Below are 20,698 nucleotides of genomic sequence, written 5' to 3'. Positions count from 1 at the left end.
TCTCCAGCCAACCAACTTGCATGTTTGCTCTCAGAGAGGTTGGTCCTTGGAATCAATGCATTCATTATGGGCTCCCCATCCTTGACCATCATATGTCCCCAATGGCTAACCCTGAAATGCCACCAACTCAACCAACTATCTAGCTTTGGTATGTTTTTATCTGTTGTCTTGCCTGTTGCCCACCAGCTCCTAATCCTACGAAATTGCTCGAGTGCCGCATCTGTTGTTTCAGACAATCTCCACTTCTCACACATCTCTTTATGCTTTGATTGGTACTGGGAGTGGATATACCTCTGTGTGTGCACCCTCAAATTATCCTCCCAGTGCCATAGACAAGACCTTTCCCTACCCACCATTTCCTTCTTGTCCCCGAACACATATCTCACTGCATTCCAATTTGCTCCTGCCTCATCTGACATGAATCCTTGAAAATTGGCTGGCCTATCTGTGTGCTCAATCATAACCTGGTTCATAGATTCCCAAAACATTATTTGTGCTTCCTCATCCTCTTCTTTGAACTCGCATGTGGCAATAGTTAGAAGCTCTCCAATCCTAATAACATTACAAAGCCATGAGCCAAGGTATACAATAGTTTACACAATTAGTATCCACATCCACTTATTTATTTTTTAATACTTATTTGTTACTTACGTGTGATCATAAACATGTGCTCCCATTGTGTGCCAGCCTCCTTCTATTCGATGGACATGGTCAAAACAAACCCATGATAATCGGAGGTCTTCATGTCCATCTCTATCCATCCTTCTGACCACATCTACTCCTGAACTTGGGCCAGTAGTAGACATCTTGAATATGAAGGACCGCTCTTGTGATGTTGATGCTTGCAACGGAAATCGAGAGCCATGGAAGAACTGAAAGTGGCACTTTCTCTTTAGTTCAAGAATTGCATCATATCCATCACCCATTGGTCGAGTGGTCCTTCTACAGTGCATCACCATTTGCTTTACCCTACAACATACATAATCATGGGTGAACCAATTTTTCAAGAATACAAGTGTTTTGGTGCTTATAAGTTGAAAACTTACTTCTTCATGTTGACAAGGGTAAGAAATTCTTGGGACATCTCATGGACCTCCTTCTCACTTATAAAATCCCCACTTGTAATATTGTCATATGTGAAGGCCTTGAGCACCATCTCTCTAGCCAATATCATTTGTACCTTCCTAGGACCTGCTCTATTGTCCATTGTCACTGCCTTAGCTACTAAGGCTTTTATGTTCCGAATTGATGCTCTAGACATTCCCTTAGGGACGATGTGTGTGTGCTTGCCATGGTGCATAAATAGCCTACTATGGCAAGAATCCCTAGGCATAAAGTAGTAAACTGTTGCTGGACAATCTTTCACACACATGGGAACATGCTTGCAAAAAAAGCATTCCAAATTTCCATAGCTCCCCATGGCTAGGCAGCCATTCTTTGGGAGCTTGGACAACTGACCATTCCAATGTTGCTTGTTAGTTTGATTAGTTCTACTCCTAAATGAGCATCGCTCATTCATACATTGGAAAACCCCTCCACAAAAACTCTTCCTAAGGACAAAAGATTTTTGAGTTCTTGTCTGAGTTTGTGGTTTTGTCCACAAATTTCCCTCATACTTTTGCTCTATACCCTCCATTGCCTTCCCCTCAATCATTTCATAGATGCAGAATTCTTGGTAGGTTTTTGGTAGATCTTTGACCTTGCCCTTGTATTCACACTCTTGCATAATAGTGTGAAGCACATCATTGGGAGGGAGTGTAGGGATGATCTGGAATGCAGAAACTGCTGTCTCAAAATTTAGAGTTTCTTCATCTAGCTTATCAAATTCAACATGATCTTCATTTTCCTCATCATCATCAATTTGTCTACAAGAGAGCAAAAAAAATAGTGAAGAATTGTTCAAATTCAAACCTTCCAAAATGATCTTGGACTTACATGCACTTACATTGGTGCAGGTGATGGACCAATTGGAGATGACTCAGGGGTCTGAAAGATGTCTTCTAGTCTTGTTGTGTAATTTTTAATTAATGATTCCTCCAAGATGAAGTATGCCTCCATATAAACCCCCGCATAGGTGGGAAGAGGTGCCAAAACATTAAACTCTTGTCCCTCCTGAACAAGAGCCTCGACAATGACCCTAGTTGTACCACACAACTTCTCTTGCAGGAGCTTGACGGGAAGGAGGCATTTTCCATGGATGAATGGAATGTTGATGGACTGTCCGGACACAGATTGCAAGAAAATTTTAGCTTCCCTGCATAAAAGAGAACTTTCAATCAGATCAACACCATATCCATAGTTAATAATTTTGAGTAAATTGAACACGTGTCAAGTCAATTTGTACCAACAACTCTGTAAAGTTAACAATTTCACATTCATTCAAAAACACTACTGTCTCAATCCGAGTTTTTTAAAAAAATGAAATTCTGACAAATGCTTAAAAAATGTTAATCTTGAGAAATGTTTTAAAAAACGTTAATCTAGCGAAATGGTTGTAAAAGTTAATAATTTCATAGACATTCGAAAACACTACTATCAATCCCAGTTTTTTTTTTTTTAAATGAAATTCTGAAAAATGTTAATCTTGAGACATGTTTAAGAATACGTTAATCTGGAGAAACGGTTGAAGAAAGTTAGTTTGGTTTTTTAATTATATTCTAACTTTTCAAAACATTTTTATTGCCCTTCAAATGTTCAACTTTTGAAATGCACACTGCTTATTCTTAATCGTTCATATTGTTTGTCTGGTTTCCATCCTTTGCAACGCCATGAGGAAGGCAAGGCTCTTGCAAACGTCGCCACTGGCCAAATACTTCCACCCCTTAAGCCCCAAGAAAACAGCAAAGGTAAGCTTAACCTTTTGATTTAAGGACCATCTTTCTCAAATCTTTAAGCACGCTGAGCGCGCTTAAAGATCTGAGAAAAGAGAAGGTGAATTTGACAGCAAATGAGAGCATTTGAGTTGAGCGTAGGTGTGAGAGGAATGGAAGATTCCTGTTGCTGTGTGTATTGAGCAGGTGGTAGCACTGTTGAAGCTTGCATCACTACTAGTTCGTGGTAGCAACAGAGCTCAGAGAGAGAGAGAGAGAGAGAGAGAGAGAGAGAGAGATCCTATGAGAGACACTGTGTATAGTAAAGCTCCCTTAACACCTCAAACAGCGTGAGATGCAGGGTGTGAGTTGTCGATGGAGAACTGGAGAGCAAAGCCAGGAGGGGTCAGCGTGACTGCGAATGGAGAACACACACACACACACACACACACACAGAGTCACTTACATGTTTGCAGAAAGAACATATAGATTCTTCACATAAAGCTCCAGGAGAATGGAGAAGAGAAAAATGATAAGTGGTAGTATAGAGGTGGTGCGAGATTTGTAAAGTGATAAATGTGCCAGCTGTAATGATTTCAACTCGCCATAATGACTCTAACACACCACAACTACCCATAATTTAGTTAATGGCTGGAGCGAGATTCGTGGTGATAAATGTGTCGATCGTAATGATTTTAACTTGCCATAATGACTCTAACGCAACACAACTACCCATAATTTAGTTAATGGCTGATGTTGTCCTTTCCAATGTGTCCGATTCAGTCATTCATATGGCTTTTAACTAGATTTCATATAATCGAGAATTTTCATTCTTTCAAAGTGTTTATGCACTTCACAAGATCGAATTGTGAGGATGGTAAGTGTGAGGCAGATATTATGAGTATGGTAACTATGCCTAAGAGAAGGAAAATTGTGCAGGGTGCAGGGGATTCTGGAGCAACATACAAGAGAAGAGGTAGACCATCAAAGTAGGACAACTTTAATAGGTCAATTGCAAGAGCAGGTAATCAAGAGCATTCTCAAGTAAGTCAAAAGGATGCTGAAGATGTTGAGGAAAATGGTGGTGCTGAGGAGCTGGTTGATAGTATTGTTCATGACTTGGAGCAAGAAAACGTTGAGAAGGTAGTGGATCAAGTTGCTATTAAGAGAGAGGAGCAGGGAGCTGATACTCAGAGAACTCAGGAAGATGATCAGAGTGAGGAGGTGGTAGTTGAGAAACATGACCAGGTGACTAAGGGGCAACGTGATGATGAGGTGACTGAGGGGCAACATGATGAGGAGGAGGGGCAACATGATGATGAGGTGACTACGGGGCAAGATGATGAGGAAGAGGGGCAACATGATGATGAGGTGACTGAGGGGCAACATGATGATGAGGTGACTGAGGGGCAACAAGATGATGAGGTGACAGAAGGCCAGAATATCTCCAATCTTGCAGGGGGGAGAAGAAACAAATTAGAGGTGTTTGGTAAGATTCTTGAGATCTCTACACCACAGGCATTCCTTGAAAGAATCAGAGTCACATTTTCTGGACCACCCCCTAGGATCCCATTATGCAGGTTACTGTCTAGTGAAGCCATTAGAAAAGTAAGCCCTTCCACCGAAAGATCACTCACAAGAAGTTTTATTAAGATGGGAGGATATCTTGAGAGCAAGGGAGCCTTTACTGTCTCCATTATTGATCTAGAGGGGGAGGAGACACCAATCACTCAAGAAAGGATAGATTCTTGGGATGACTGCTGGAAAACAATTAATGAAAGATTTGAGAGGTCCCTTGATTTAGAGACAGAGTGGGGACCCTACTTGAAAGGAAAGATGGTCCATGTCCTGGATGGCAACAATCGTCTGCATGCATGGATGGAATGCATTAGACAAGGTATTCTTTAACTTAATCTCCTTTAAGAACTTTTGTTGTGTTGATTGCACTATTTTAATATAATTGTACAATTGTACAATTATGCAATACAGGGTTTGAGAACGACCTGTCTAGACATTTATGATTGCACTATTTTTATAATTGTACAATTATGCAATACAGGGTTTGAGAACGACCTGTCTAGACATTGCTCTGTGGTCTGCCACTTTTTGCAGTTTGCAAAGACTGATGTGGGGGAATTAATGTTTTCCTTGGCAAGATTGAACAAGTAAGATGATGTTGGGCATCTACTATTCTCCTTGAAAATTTTAATTGTTGTCTTGGAGTTATTGATATTCTTTTTTGTTTTAATGCTACAGGATGAACGATTATGCATATGTGCCAACCACATTTGGAGATAGGTTGTTCCAATTGAGAAGGCTAGGAGAGGCAGACAAGACTACTCTCTTGGATGGTTTGTCTATTGAAGATAGAGCATGGGTGGAGAAAGAAATGCAGGTTGTTTCATCTCGGGGGAAAAGGAGTTGGTTTACACTCCCTATGTAAATAATGACATGGTTGCTCTTTAAGGATGAGATGGAACAGAAGATTGAAGAGTTGGCTAAGGGAATGGATGAAACTGGTAGGGCCAAGGTGATAAAGAAGATGGAGATTACCTATAGGGGAAAGACCTCCAAGTATGCAAGGATTGCAGATCCTGCAAATGGAGAGAAGTTTTGGTGTGCTACTCTGTCCTTGCCTTGGCATGAACCGAGTGCGCATATTGCGACTGAAGAGAAACTCAACATGATTGGAAATGCTTGCATAACAGATGTGGATAAGGCACACATTGTGAAATTGTTAGATAGCTCACAAGTATCAATTCGATCCTTGGAGTGCCTTCCCAATGACAAAGCTAAAGTTAGGGACTGGCTCCACATGTATTGCTTTTGGTTGCAAGTCAATCAATATGGTCTAGGTCTATTACTAGACATTCAAAATGCTGATCGAGTAAGGCTGCCATTGGAACATCGATTCAGCAACTTTGTCATGCTTTGCCGAAGAAAGTACTTCAATAGATCATTTCGCGTTGTGGAAGGTGGCATTAAGTCGACCAATGCCATGAATGAGCAACCCGGATTACACAATGCAACCCGTCGAGTTGTTTATAGGTTTGTTAATTTGTATGGTTCAATTTTTTAGTCCTCATTAAACTAGTACTCAGTAGTTGGTGTGTGTTTAGATGGCTACTCAAGGAGATTGCACAACACATGCTTTATGAGATGCCCCCCTTGGCAAGTGTATGGACATATGCAGATAACCCTACGTTCATGTATTCCGATGTGAAGCTTGGAAGGGTAAGCGATGCATTACGTTGCATTTTTTATGTTAACTCTTAACGCATAGGGAGATTATGCTAAATAATAGTTGTTGATTGTGCAGTCCTTGTGCACCATAGAGAAAGCCAAGTGTCCGTGGTGGCTAGACATGGTTAAGAACCATGTTCCGGATGAGGAGTTGGAATTATTTCAGCAACATAAAGCAGCCCTTCAACTTACAACTACTACGAATAGTGTCCTGGAAGAGGAGATGACGGCAACTTCTCAAGTAGTAGCATCCACTGCATCAGCATCATTTCGTAAGACACTTCCTATAAATCTTGGTAGGGAAGTCGTACATAGGGCATTACAAGCAAACAAGGCTATAGAGGATGGCAAGATGCAAGGGCAACATCAAAGCGCAAGTAGCAGTGGAGGGCTAAGAGAAAATGATGACATAATCAATGAAACATTGGAACCTACAGGTAGTGTTGATGCCTTACCTTTGTCTATCTAATATGATCCATGGAGTGTTGTGATTGTTGATACATTTTCTTAAATCTAAAAGCTTTGATTTGTAGGCACTATTTACGTTTTCAACATTTCTGTTGAAGAGCTTGTTCATATTATTGAATATCCCCAACAAGCAGAGCAAATGGGGCTTGAGGTGTTAGAGGCCTTCAATGTAGTTTGTAGCCAAGGCACTGTGAAGGGCACTCAGCTAGACTTGTGCATAGACCTCATATTTGCAGATTTTCCATCTAACGTGGCTGTCGAGGGATGCTTTTGCAATAAAGTTCCGTTTTGGAACAAGATAGTGGATAACCTGTATGACACCACATTTCAGCTTGCAGACTCATGCTTGAGTGATAGGGGGTTTTTTGTTTGTTTGTACACCATGGAGGAAGGGGTGAAAGTCGAGCAAGCTGGCAAGCAAAAAGGGTTTAAGATATATCATCGTCAGGTTGTGAGATGCACACCACCTATTGGAAAGAGGTTGGGACCCATTGTCACACAGGTACAAGTAATTGATTCTTGATTTAATGTGCAATAGAATTTAGTGTGGCATCCTATTCTTTAATGACATAAAGCTTTCTATTTGAATAGGTGAATTGCTTGATCTTGTCTGCTTTTGTTCGTTGTTCGACAACTTGTGTGTATCGTATACATCATGATCAGTTGCCAGAATTGAAACTTGGTGGTGACCTTCAATTTGGACAGGACCTTATCTTCGATATGTGAGTTGACTCTATCATTTACTTGTTTATATGCCTAATCCATCATTTATATATATATGCCATTAAAGTAAGTAAAATGTGTATTCAATGTCAGAGTACCTGAAGCAGATTTAGTAAAGAGGAAAGGAAAGCCATGGAGGGGTGGTTGTCAAAGAGGTCAAAAGCTTGTGAAGTACATAATCGCACTTTTTAGCCGTCCACAGGATGTAGTCCTTGACATATTTGCTGGCACGGGTACACTTGGCTTGGCAGCTGGCTTCATGGATAGACATGTCATTATGTTTGAGAGGGATGAGCGCATGTATGATCGCTTGTTGAAGCCATTTGGAGTCAAGGTATGTTAGGAGTAGGTTCGTTGAAAATTATAAGTTGATTGACAAGAGGGTATGTATTAAGCAATTGTGTATTTTTTTGTAGATGGATTGATTTTAAAGGGTCGCAATGTAGTTGAAGATTGGATCCAGCCAAGCTTCACATTTTCTTTTTGCTATTCTCTTAGATGATTGTGCTCAAACTTAGACTCACTGGCAGTGTTGTAGATTTCTTCAAAACTACCTTTCTTTTATGGTTGTATAAGAACGGTCGAATATGGTACTCGTGTGTTTGATGGTTGTATAAGAACAGTCGAATATGGTACTCGTGTGTTTGATGGGGCTGTTTTTTTGGGATAAAAACGCTAATTCTTTAAGCTGATTTGGGGCTAATCTGGGGCTGTTTTTTTGGGCTAAAATCGCTAATTTTGTAGGCTGATTTGGTGGCGGATTTGGGGCTGTTTTTTGGGGCTAAAAACGCTAATTCTTTAGGCTGATTTGGTGGCGGATTTGGGGCTGTTTTTTGGACTAAAAACGCTAATTCTTTAGGCTGATTTGGTGGCTGATTTGGGGCTGATCTTGTCTGGGATGTCGTCTCATGGAGTGCATTGACTACGGATATGCCCAACATAAGCGAAAAAGGCGAGGAAGCTTAGGGCTGTTTTGAGCATATGCAATGCAAGGACGCCTCTCCAAATGCGATCACCTAATCTTGCATCTTCACGGCATATGCCATTACGCAAGACACTAATATGGGCAAAATAGTTCATATGATATTGTTAGTCAAGGACTATTGAAAAACGATGTCTTTCTTGGAATTGCCTTGGTCGACGTGTATGCCAAATGTGCTCTACCTCTGCAAGCACAAAAGGTGGTCGAGGAGTTGCTTGTCAAGTATGTCGTCTCATGGAGTGCACTGACTACAACATATGCTTAACATGGGAAAGGCCAAAAAGCTTAGGGTAGTTTTTAGCATATGCACTGCGAGGACATCTCTCCAAATGCGGTCACCTATGCTTGCATTTGAAGGACATGTGGCATTATGCAAGAGGCTATTATGGGTGAAAGAATTCCAATGATATAGTTAGTCATGCATTACTGAAAAACGATGTCATGCTTGGCATTGCCTTGCTCAACTAATATGGGCGAAATAATTCATATGATATTGTTAGTCAAGGGCTATTGACAAACGATTTAGTGCTTGGCATTGCCTTGGTTGACATGTATGCCAAATACGCTCTATGAAAATGTTATATAATGGACTTGGGAGTTGGTTGACTCTCTTACAGTGTTTTATGGCTCTCTAGCTTTTATAGACATGTAGAATGTCTTACTCTATTTAACTCATGAGCAATATATAGGTTTCTCACCAAACTTGCCATCTCCCTCCAACTAGGATTTTTTGTGCATGCCGCTCGCTCCTATTGTACTTATATTCTTGATGGTAATAGTTGCTCGCTCTCATGGGCTCGCTCAACGGCCACCCCCCTTTGTCCTAGGAGAACTTTAAAAAATGAAAACTCCTAGGTGCGCCTTTGTGGCCATCACCTAGAGAGAGGTGACAATTTACAATTGGGGGTTTTTAACAAGATTTTGGCTTGAAACTTGAAAAATAATGACAACCTACGGATATTACTGCAAAGATGCATAGTAAACGAGATGTCGGCGAACGACGGCAGGCCTTGCAGGTGCGTCAGTGTAGCGCGTTCGCCAGTTTCGGGGCCGGCCGGGGCATGCCTTCGGCGTCATTCCTTGATTGGGTGTCGCCATCGTGCGACTCGACCGTCTTTATTCTTTGGGCGTCTATGTCGATTCTTTGTTTTTTTTCTTTTTTTCTTTGTGTGCGTATATGCGTGTGTGTACTGTGTGTATATGTGAGTGCATGTAGGCGTGCATATATATATATATATATATATATATATATATATATATATATATATATATATACGAGGTTGTATGTGTGTGTGTGTGTGTGGGGAGTGCACGTGTGTGGGAACGAGAGAGAGGGAGTAATTTTATTATATATATATATAATTTTTTCTTAGTACGCAGGCTAGGGGCAGCGATGGCATGAGTGAGCTCGTGAGGGGGGGTGAGAGGGACCGGGAGTGTGTGTGTGTGTGGCGAGGTGGGGGGTGTGTGTGTATTATGAGAGAGAGAGTGTGTGTTTATTCATTGTGTCTTCAGGCTTGACGAGGGGAGAGAGAGACAGAGAGGGCGGGAGTGAGGGATGGGGAGAGCCTATGAGCTGAGGGGGTGAGGTGTGTGTGTGAAGGGGTATGGGGAGTGTGAATAAGAGAGAGAGAGAGAGAGAGAGAGAGAGAGAGAGAGAGAGAGAGAGAGAGAGAGAGAGAGAGAGAGAGAGAGAGACCTTCTGGCTGGCATGCGGGCTTGATGAGAGTGCAAGAGAGAGACAAAGAGGGCGGGCTCGGGCTGCACGTGGCCGATAGAAACGAGGGAGGGGGGTTGGTCAATGGGATGGGGAAGGTGAGGGAGTGAGTGTGTGTGTGTGGAATGAGGGTGGGCTTGACGGGTGAGGTGTGTGTGTGTGTGTGTGTTATGAGAGAGAGAGAGAGAGAGAGAGAGAGAGAGGGAGAGAGAGAGAGAGAGAGGGTGGAATGAGGGTGGGCTTGACGGGTGAGGTGTGTGTGTGTGTGTGTGTTATGAGAGAGAGAGAGAGAGAGAGAGAGAGACAATGCACCTTCGGGCTGCCTGGCCAATAGAGAGCGAGAGAGAGAGTTCGAATGAGGGAGGGAGAGAGAGAGACCCGGGAAAGAGAGAGGGAGTGAGTGTGGGAGTGAGGGAGTAGTGTGAGGCGGGTTAGAGGAAGGAGAGAGAGAGAGAGAGAGAGAGAGAGAGAGAGAGAGAGAGAGAGAGAGAGAGAGAGAGAGAAGAGAGTGTGTGAGAGAGAGGGTCGGCCCACCGTATGTCAAATAAGAGGGGGTTGGTGAGGTGGTGAGAGAGTGGGAGAGAGGAGGGTGGTATGGCGGTCTGCCAGAGGTAGTAAAACAAGAGGAGAGGGGAGGGGAGAGGGGGTGAGGTCAAAAGAGTGTGGACGAGAGGAGGGGGGGGTGAGGTATGGCGGCCCGCCAGAGGGAGTATGGACGAGCGAGAAGGGTGTGTGTGTGTGTGTGTGTGTGTGTGTGTGTGTGTGTGTGTGTGAGAGAGAGAGAGAGAGAGAGAGAGAGAGGGAGTTAATATGAATAATGAAAGAGAGAGAGGGAGACTTTTGTCCAAGCATGGCGGCCCACTAGTGGAAGAAAAGGGTGGCAGCTTGTTTTATGCGCCCAGTGGGATAGGTGACATAGAAGCAAGGTAAGAGAGAGATAGTGGGTTGGCGGAGCCGAGCAGGAGAGACAGAAGCTGTCCTCTGTTGATAATGGAGGGGTGGCGACCCGAAGTGGGCAAGCATAGAAGGGGGGTGGTGAATGTTAAAAACAACTTAGGTATTGTGCTCGTCATCGATTGGAGTTGGTTAATGACGACCGCTGTTTCAAAAACCAGTCGTCATCACCTCCGCTTTGGGGTTGTTGAAGTGAACTGGCAGTACTCGCATGCGCACTGCAAATCGATAAGCGATCTTCCACCGCTTTACCTTGGATGACTTTCTTTCTGGTAGCATGGGCACGATTCTGCTTTCCAGAGCCAAACTCAAAGCACTCACGTGGCCCGGGGTGTTTCTTCTTCCTTGGGGGTCATGTGACTTAGGGTTCGCCTAGCCCTCCTTTTCCCTTGGCACGAGTAGCTCCTTTGGGCCACTTAGGAGCCAAAGCTACACTTTTATTTTTAGATTCCTTGGGGAAGAGAGGCTTTACTAACCTCTTTCCTTCCTTAATATGTATGATTTCTTCGTGGTGAACGTCGATGTAGAGGATTTCCGCTTCTCCTTTACTTCTGTTGATGGCTCTCATTGATGGAGTGCGGTCGGTGATAGCAATGAGAGCAGCCTGCTGCCCTCCCTCTGGTGGCTCTTGATTTACGGTTAGAATGAGAGATGCGACATGGAGAACTTACTTCCTGGATGTTGACAACGGTGTAGTCCGGAAGCAGCACTTTGATGAAGGCTCTTAGTGCTTCTTCAATTTCTTCCTCGTCCATTCTCCAATTGGAGAATTCCCGTAGCCACTCGTCCATGGTCGACGATGTCCATTGTCTTCAGTGTTGCAAACTGAAGGATTCCGAGAAGCCCTCCTTAGTGGGGGTACCAAAAATGACAAGCACAAGCACAAAACATACCCCCTCTTTCTTGCCTTTTTCTTCCTTTGTTTCCTCTCTTCCCTTTCAGAGTGACGAGGAGAAGGACTATGGGTTGACTGTTTCCTCTTGGGAGGAGTTGGCAACTGTCTAGACCACAGTCTTCGTGGAGCCACATCTTCAAAGGAGCTTAGGGATTCGCTTCTTTCTTGTTCTTTGGATTCCTCCTCTGTTAAGAGAGAGAGTCTTCTTTTGGGAATCTCATCAAGAGGCCTCCTAAGCTCTCTCTCCTCTTGGAGAGGAAGGGATATCCCATAAGCACAAAGTTGTTGGGTAACTTCCGCTTACAAGTTAGGGTTGCCCATAGCTTGATGCAACCTAATAGCAAGATAATTAACAAACATGGGGGCATCATCATTAGCACCTTCATGTGCAAAATCAAAGTTATCAATGTTTATTCTACTCTCTTGGTTATTGTCAGCCATGCTAATTAAACTTACATATAGAACTACTTTGTGCTTTGGTACCCTCAAAAACCTTAGTACTACTCTTTTTTACCTTTAAAATGTCCTCAGGTAGCCATACCCGTGGTTTACACACTATTGATTGCAAAGACTAGTAGAGAGGGTCTAACATTTCTCGGTTCATTATGGTTCCCGTTGAGCTTGCTCGTAGCTCAATAATGGTTAAGCCAAAGGCAAGCCCCGAGAGACTCCATTATTAAGACTATAGTTCCCAACGGTGTACCTCGGACTAAGTGCTTCTCAACCAAGATAATAGATCCCTGTCCCACTTACCCTATTGGAATGAATAGGTCCAACCTTTCATGGAAAACTTAAGGACCTCTCTTCTTAAGTAAGAAAAAAAAAAACCAATAGCTCTGATACCAATGTAATAAAAATGGCCTACGAACTTTGAGAATAGAAAAATTAAGAGAATCAGAGTGAACATTTTCATGAGACTACTTTGGGAAATAGAGGGTGAACTTAATTAGCGATAGTAGCATAACCATTATACTTAATTAACTTGGCATGAACAATACTTTTGCAAGAGAGAGAATTAGAGAACATGACAACAGTTTGAGGACATGATTTATGTGGAACTGTTCCCCCCTCCAATAGGCTTTTGTATTATAGATTCTCCCATCAAGAGAGACTTGGTACAATACAATCTTTGTGTTCCTTGTGACCTAGGTGATGCAATGAAGATGAAAAGCTTCATGCATCATAACCATCCCCGGCCTCAGTCCCAAGGCCTCAAACACCTTCAAAGGTGGAGAGAGCTAGCCAGGAATGGGGGTAGGGAAGAGAAAGAAGAAGCATTCATTGGAGAAGGAAATAGTTCCTCACTTATCATCACTCTTCTTGCTTAGCATAGCATAATAGCATAGTAATGAAGATGAAGAAGAAGGCAAGCTTAAGCATTGAAGCATGGCTCTTGGTTGGATTTTCATTCCATAGCCGAGAGTGTTGGTGTAGGCTCTCAACTTCTCAACAAGCTTGGAGAAGAAGACGGAGCTCTTGTACTTTGCACTTCACACAATGAGTGTGTGTGTGTGTGTGTGTGTGTGTGTGTATGTGTGCGTGTTTGTGGGAGAGTATACCCCCCAAGCTAGCCCCCTCCTTGCTTTGGTCGACCCCCTCTTCTAGCACATAGTGGAAGCTCATTGGACCCCTTCAAGCCTAGCCAATCATTTGCATAGTGCATATCAAGCAAGCACGACAAGTGTCTCCCTTTTCCCTTTGAGAGAGAGGACTTGATAAATGCAAAAACAATTAATTAAATTAGCTAAATTATCATTGGACCCCATGAGAGGCCAACCAATAGGCTTTAGGGACCTTATGAGGGAAACATGGACAGGAACTTGACATGTGTCCCTGTTGCTTCATTAGGCAAGGCTTGACTTGTGTGAGGGTGTGTGTGTTCATTCTCTAGCTCCTACAATGAGGGCTCATCCTCCTTTAAGTAGGGATCTTGTTGAATTTTTTGGAACACCTTGAGCCCTTCAAGCTTGGGGAAGGTTCTAAACTCAAGCTCAACCGTAGCACCTCAATCAAGACAAGCACCTCAAGCACCTTAGTCAGCAACCACAACAAGCACCTCAAGCTTGGGCCGGGTTCCCACCTCAAGCATAGCCGTATCTTGCCTAAGGTCAAAGGACTTTTAACACTAACCGTTTGAGGTCTTTAATGAAGCTAACCCTAAGGCTTTAAGCTCCAGTAGATAGCCTTGCTCTTTGACACACCCTCTCTCGTTTGGACCCCTTTAACCTTAGCCCCGTGTTGAGATAGATCCATAAGCACATGTCTATATTCTAACCCTTGTCCCCGTTTATTCTCCCACATTAAGTGATCAGTTTACTATGAGAAAATCTTTTGGGTTGGTTATACTAGATTTTATGATAACTTTTGATTGGCTAGTCTTGAGAGAGCCAATGAGCAAAGGCATGAGCTAGAATGAGGGGACGACCCAAGCAACTAGGGGGCTTGCTTGCAAGATATCCTCTCTCACACACACTCACACACACTCTCACTTTGTGAAGTGCTAAGTCCAAGAACTCCATCTCCTTCTCCAAGCTTGTTAAGAAGTTGAGAGCCTACACCAATACTCTTGGCTATGGAATGCAAATCCAACCAAGAGGCATGCTTCAATGCTAAAGCTTGACATCTTCTCTATCTTCATTACTATGCTATTATGCTATGCTAAGCAACAAGAGTGATGATAAGTGAGGAACTATTTCTTTCTCGGAAGAATGTTTCTTCTTCCTCTTCCCTACCCTCATTCCCTGCTAGCTCTCTCCACCTTCGAAGGTGTTTGAGGTCTTGGGATTGAGGCCAGGGACAAGTTAATGCTTTCATTTAGCTAACTTACTGGCATAATTGTGGTACATGAAGCTCTCTATCTTCATTGCACCATCAAGGTCTCAAGGAACACAAAGATTGTATTGTACCAAGTCTTTCTTTATGGGAGAAATTATAATACAAAAGCCTTTTGGAGGGGGGACCGGCTCCACATAAACCCTATCCTCAACTGTTGTCATGTTCTCTAATTCTCTCTCTTGCAAAAGTATTGTTCATGCCAAGTTAATTAAGTATAATGGTTATGCTAGGCTGAAAGCATGGGTTGGTGGTGCAAAAAGTAGTGTCCTTGACACCTCTTGTGAGGCACTCTTGGATGGTGTTTTGTTGGCAGTTTTCAAAAGCCAAAAGATAGATATTCAATATTTCTAAAGGCATTGTGTCAACCACTTTAATGGTTCTTGATTTAGTCGAATGCAAGACTCTCTACCTACCCCTTCAGCAATCTACAAGCTCCCCTCTCTCTCTCTCTCTCTCTCTCTCTCTCTCTCTCTCTCTCTCTACCTTGCAAGAAGAAGGCAAATTGCAGCAGGAACTTGTAGAGGGACCTTGTGGAGGATTTTCATAAGGCGTGGAGACTATGGTCCAGGAGATCGGGATGGAGATGTTGCAGCAGGAGATTGGCCAACAGGTTGTGTCCGAGCAGCAACCTCCACTCGATTGTCACCTTTTGTGGAATGTTGATTTCAGTTGTTTGGGAGAGCACGTTCCGCACCAACAACAACCTCCACACAATTGCCATGTTGGATGGCCGGCCATTGCTTGTGGTGTCGGATGTTTTGAAGAGAGGATTGTGCACGAGAGTCACCTCCAAGTACACTACAGGGCTCTGAGTACTTTCAGCAGCATGCGCAATACAATCCACTTCATGATGACATGACTCACAATTACCACAGGATGAACTTAGTCATAATTTTCCATGAAGGTAACCATCGGATTTGAGAATATTGGTCTATGATGAAAAGAGAGAGCCGCAAGAGACAACGAGAAAGTGATGCATCAGGTTCAAGGTCAATAGAAGATGTGAATTAGGTTTGCATGAAAGTCTCAAAATGCTGGCAAGAAGCAACAAAAGGCATGACTTGCGATGCTAAGAAAATCACCTTTCAATGTCTTATAGGACTGCCAACTTTTAGACGTTTGCATCATGCATCTGAGAAGTCAATACTATCCAATATTCGAGGCACAATTACTAAAGTCAAAGCATCCATGTCTGAAGAGGAGCTGAAGATTAAAAGAGCTAACTACATGATGTTGGTGAATACTAGTGAAGGAGATCCATCAAGGTTTATTAGCATCTCCAAGATGGCCAAATTTACTGAATTGCATCGGTGAAACTTTGCAGCAGCCAATTCGCAATTAAAACAAGCTGAGGTTGGTGCATTTCCTTTGCAACTATGTAGTCGTCAACTACCTCAAAGTTCCACCATCACACAGGCGACAAAAGACCTTGTTTTTTCCTTTTGGCAGATAGAGACAAGAGTGTCGCCAAACAAAAAAGATGTGTGTCGAAAACGATTGGGTAGAAAATCTTACATAAAGCATCCAATACATTTGCTTGATGATTCACTGGTATGCTCCTAAAATTTCATAGGTATGAACCTTGGATGTAGAGAAAAGTCATAGAGTTCCCTTCAAAGGTAGTCATGGAAGTACCATGATAGTACAAAAGGCTCTTTAGGTACTCTGGATCTTTGAAAGAGTCTCGAATACCTCGTAAAGGTAGTCTTGAAAGTACCATGCGAGTCTAAATGGGTTCTCTAGGTACTTTGGAGGTAGAAAAAGTTCATAGAGTTCCTTTCAAAGGTAGTCATGGAAGTACCGTGACAGTAAAGAGGCTCTTTAGGTACTTTGGACCTTTGAAAGAGTCTAGAGTACCTTGCAAAGGTAGTCTTGAAAGTACCATAGAGTTATTTTCAAAGGTAGTTATTTACCATGAGAGTGAAGAGGTTCTCTAGGAACTTTGGAGGCAAAGAAAAGTCATATAGTTCCTTTCAAAGGTACTCATGGAAGTACCATGATAGTATATAGGCTCTTTAGGTACTCTAGATCTTTGAAAGAGTCTAGAGTACCTCGCAAGGTAGTCTTGAATGCACCATGCGAGTTTAAATGGGTTCTCTAGGTACTTTGGAGGTAGAAAAAGTTCATAGAGATCCTTTCAAAGGTAGTCATGGAAGTACCATGACAGTAAAGAGGCTCTTTAGGTACTCTGAATCTTTGAAAGAGTCTAGAATACCTTGTAAAGGTAGTCTTGAAAGTACCATAGATTTCTTTTCAAAGGTAGTCATCGAAGTACCATGATAGTAAAGAGGTGCTCTAGGTACTTTGGAGGTAGAAAAAAATCATTGAATACCTCACTCAGATGTTTTGAGGAATTGCAACCTTGGTTTGTTCGTAAGTTGAAGGACCGTTACACGTGCTACTGTATTGCTCATATTCAAATGATATATCTCAAGGAAGCATTCAACCACATGAGACACAATAAGACAGGCATGCACGACGATGGGTGTGGCTGCATGTGTGCTATATGCTTGCCAAAAGAGGCTTTAAGTAAGTGTGAAGCTGCCATGTACACATACACTAGTGTAAGCACATTGATTGAAAGTGTGTTATGTGAAAACTAATGGACTCCGCATTTCATAAGTTGCCTTGCTTGAAGGGAGAATGTTATCAATGTGGGACAAAGAGATTAATGCTTTGTCCAATGAAACACTTGAAAGTGCAGCCCAAATTTCTGTTAAGGTGTTTGAAGACGTTGCCTCAACCCATTCTCAAGGCAAGAAGTGCAAGGATCTTCTAGTCAAGGAAATGGGATGCAAGGATTTCACAACTTTTCTTCAAAAGCATCTGATCACTTACATCCGACACAATTTTATCACCCGGTGACAATCTCAGCAAAGATCGCATTCATAGGTTTCCTAGAGATGTAGTGGTCTCTGTTATTGACTTTGCAGAAAATTACTCATTTAAGGAGCAAAATGAAATCCAGTCAATGCATTGGTACTCTTCACAAGTCACCATCTTGGTGCACATTACATACATTCGAGACGAGAGAGACCAGGTGTTAAAATATACACATTTTTACATTTCTGATGACAAAGATCATGACACGCTCTTTGTGCAACATTAATTGCAAGTTCATAGTGTTTGGCTTCAAAATCAGGGATTCAACTTCTTGAAGCAGCACTGGGTGTGGTCAGATGGATGTGCTGCTCAATTAAAGTCATCAAGACCGTTCTTCTTCGTGTCAAGGTACGCCAGGTTTTATTCCACCTCTGATGAAAAGTTTCCAGAAATTTGTTTCTGCCAGCATTGAAGGTGGGTCATTGTTTTAGGTACTATGGTTTGACTGGCATTGAAATGATGTGGAGTTTCTTTGCCTCAGGCCACGGCAAAGGGGAGCATGATGGGGCAGGGGCAGGGGCAGTTGTTAAGAGGGCTTTAACACATGGGCAGTTAAAGGCTGATGCATGGCACATGAAGTGTGCCAAGGATGTTGTTGGCTTCATGAAGCATAAATTTAGTGATGAAAGTGGTTACACAGGGGTGAATCGGATTTTTTGGGAGGTCCAATCAATTGAGGTGCCAAGGGAGAAGAAGTGGAATTGCAAGCGAGTTGAAGGCTCACGATCAATACACTGTGTCAATGGATATTCCAAGAGTGACAAGAGTGCACTCCGTTGAAGACTTCTCTCTTGTTTTTGTGAATTTTGTATGTCCCAGCGTTGGACGTGATGCTTGAACAACACACATGTTGATAACTAGGAGTATCTAACCCTTGAGGCATTGGATGGTGACAATGCAAAAAAGTGAATATTTTAGCAATGATGAAGGATCAGATCTAACGATGTATGGTGGGCACCATGACGCAATTACTAATGCTCTATGCATCGGTGATACCATTGCCACCAATGCCAATGAAGATGGAGCTGACTTCTACCTTTTGAGGTGCTCACAGGAGAAATACAAAACAACAAGAGCCTTGAGTGATTCCTGGGGAAACATACTTTCTGCAGGGAGCTATTTGGTTGAGGGGTACTATTATGAGCTAGTGGAAGGTGCCAAGCATATGTATTACATGACTGCTAGTCAAACAAAAGTTCTTCTTGCATCACACTTGGTTAGATCAATTAAGATACCCTTGGAACCCTTAGAAGGAGAGCCACATAAGTTCAAACTCGCTGCAAAGGTATACGAAAATGTGTACAACACCAATAGTGATATAGGTTGTTGCTCAAGTAACTTGTAGAAGTACCAGTAATTAGCTTCAAAGTACCATGCAGCTATTCCACAGGTGGTTTTTGTAGGAGCCTATCATAGGTTTCAAAACCTCTTGGAAGCCATTCCAAACAAGTACTTAGAGTACCTTGGTTGGCATGTGATGATTGGGAAAGCCAACTTCAATGCAATTAGTGTGTGCTTTGATCATGGATGCTTGTGTTGACTGTGTTCTTTGTGACTCCGTAAGATTGGCAAGTGGGACTTTGGTGGACTTGATGTGTATAGGAGTTGATTGATTACTGATTAGAGTATGATTAGAGTTAGTCTTGCCATGACTAATCTCTACTTGCATTGGTGATGTATTCTCTTGAATCCTCTATTTCTATTCATCCAATGCTTGTGCTTCCATGCCCTAGCCGGGTTGCCGATCCACGGATTTGATAATTTTGTGTGGTTTGTGATTAGGTCGTTGCTACAATGCCTCCCAATATTTGGCGTCGCTGTTGGGGATCGATAACCTAAGCTAGTGAGTATAGGATGTTTAGAATAGAGTAATTTCACTACTAATTCCATTGGTTTTTGAGTGTGTGTGACTCAATTTTGGTTTAATTTGATGATGTTGTGCAAGAAATTGAAGCTAATTGTTGAGTTATGAATACCCCAAACCCGCAATTTCACCCCCAATTTCACTAATTTCATACTAAGTGTTACTAATTTCGCTTTGTTTCCATGCTAATTGTACTAATTCCATGTTAATTTTTACTAATATTTGACTAACTGCTAACCTAACCGCTAACATTTGAAGTGTAATGTATGATTAATCCCCTTGTAAGAGGTGGAACCATCACTGTAATCAAGTTAATTGTACTAATTTATGCATAATTTGATGATTTGAGTGTTGATTTTTGGCCTACAATGGTCAATTTTGGAGCTGATTTGATGGTGCACACACTTGTGTGTGCAATGATGTGTCTTCGCATGGAGCAAAGGAATAGCTTGGAGTGTGATTACAATGTAAGTGCACTCATTTGCTCATGTCAATTCCTGATTGACTAATGTGGTTCAATGTGTGCTAATTATTTGCTAAAATTAGGTGTGTAACTCAATTGACCTACACTTTGCTAAAATTAGGTGTGTAACTCAATTGACCTACACTTTGCACCTAATTTGATTCACTTGGAATGAAATTGATGGTCAAATTTTGACTAATGAACCTTGTGTGTATCAAAATAATTCTTAATTTTCATCAAGAATTCATGTGTGTGCATTAAAAATTGTGTGTGCAATGCACCAAAGAGAAAAAAAACTGTCAAAAAATTCAAGTGTGTGTGCACCTAATCTTGAGTGTGTGCATGCATATAAAGTGATGGAATTGATGGTATATAAGTATGCAATCATGTAATTGATGTGTATGTTAGGCTAATTCAATCATTGGATAAGCCTAATTGCCAAAAATTTTGGCAAAAATTGAGTGTGTGTACCCTATTGTTTGCTTGTGTGTGGATAGGTTTTATGAAACTCTAACACTATTCACCTCGTGTGTATAGCTATTGATGAAGTGCCTTGATTGTCATGTGGTGATTGGAGAGGCCAACACCAATGCAATTAGTGTGTGCTTATCATTAGTGTGCTTGGGGTTTCTAGTCTATAGTAAGTCGGACTTGGGTGGGCTTGATGTGTGTAGGAGTTGATGAATAGTGATTAGAGTTAGTCTTGCCATGGCTAATCTCTACTTGCATTGGTGAGGTATTCTCTTGAATCCTCTATTTCTATTCATCCGATGCTCGTGCTTCCATGCCCTAGCCGGGTTTCCAATCCACGGATTGATAATTTTGTGTGGGTTGCAATTAGGTCGTTGCTACAACGCCTCC

The 20,698-nt window shown here is 42.2% G+C and overlaps 1 protein-coding gene across 1 annotated transcript; it reads left to right on the top strand.

Moving 5' to 3' along the window:
- Positions 1 to 2,768: 2,768 nt before the first annotated feature.
- LOC147448524 (uncharacterized) lies at positions 2,769 to 7,918 on the top strand. The gene is made up of 12 exons (XM_086522403.1): positions 2,769 to 2,846; positions 3,750 to 3,786; positions 3,877 to 4,707; positions 4,870 to 4,975; positions 5,067 to 5,205; positions 5,278 to 5,858; positions 5,930 to 6,044; positions 6,130 to 6,490; positions 6,587 to 7,023; positions 7,113 to 7,243; positions 7,338 to 7,578; positions 7,661 to 7,918. The coding sequence occupies exons 1-12, from the start codon at positions 2,769 to 2,771 to the stop codon at positions 7,667 to 7,669; spliced, it is 3,066 nt and encodes a 1,021-aa protein (XP_086378529.1). The 3' UTR covers positions 7,670 to 7,918.
- Positions 7,919 to 20,698: the final 12,780 nt, after the last annotated feature.

The sequence above is a fragment of the Adiantum capillus-veneris genome, chromosome 10 (assembly GCF_014529385.1).
Source record: "Adiantum capillus-veneris isolate H3 chromosome 10, ASM1452938v2, whole genome shotgun sequence".
In the NCBI taxonomy this organism is placed as follows: Eukaryota; Viridiplantae; Streptophyta; class Polypodiopsida; order Polypodiales; family Pteridaceae; genus Adiantum; species Adiantum capillus-veneris.
The sequence above is the reverse complement of the archived record's forward strand: the minus strand, read 5'-3'. Positions and strand labels throughout refer to the sequence as shown.

Bases quoted from the DNA above. Each gene is read 5' to 3' on its own strand.
- LOC147448524 (XM_086522403.1), top strand. From the start codon at position 2,769: ATGAGGAAGGCAAGGCTCTTGCAAACGTCGCCACTGGCCAAATACTTC. The intron at 6,491-6,586 runs GTAGTGTTGATG...TTTGATTTGTAG, and splicing joins TGAAACATTGGAACCTACAG to GCACTATTTACGTTTTCAAC. The intron at 7,244-7,337 runs GTGAGTTGACTC...ATTCAATGTCAG, and splicing joins CAGGACCTTATCTTCGATAT to AGTACCTGAAGCAGATTTAG.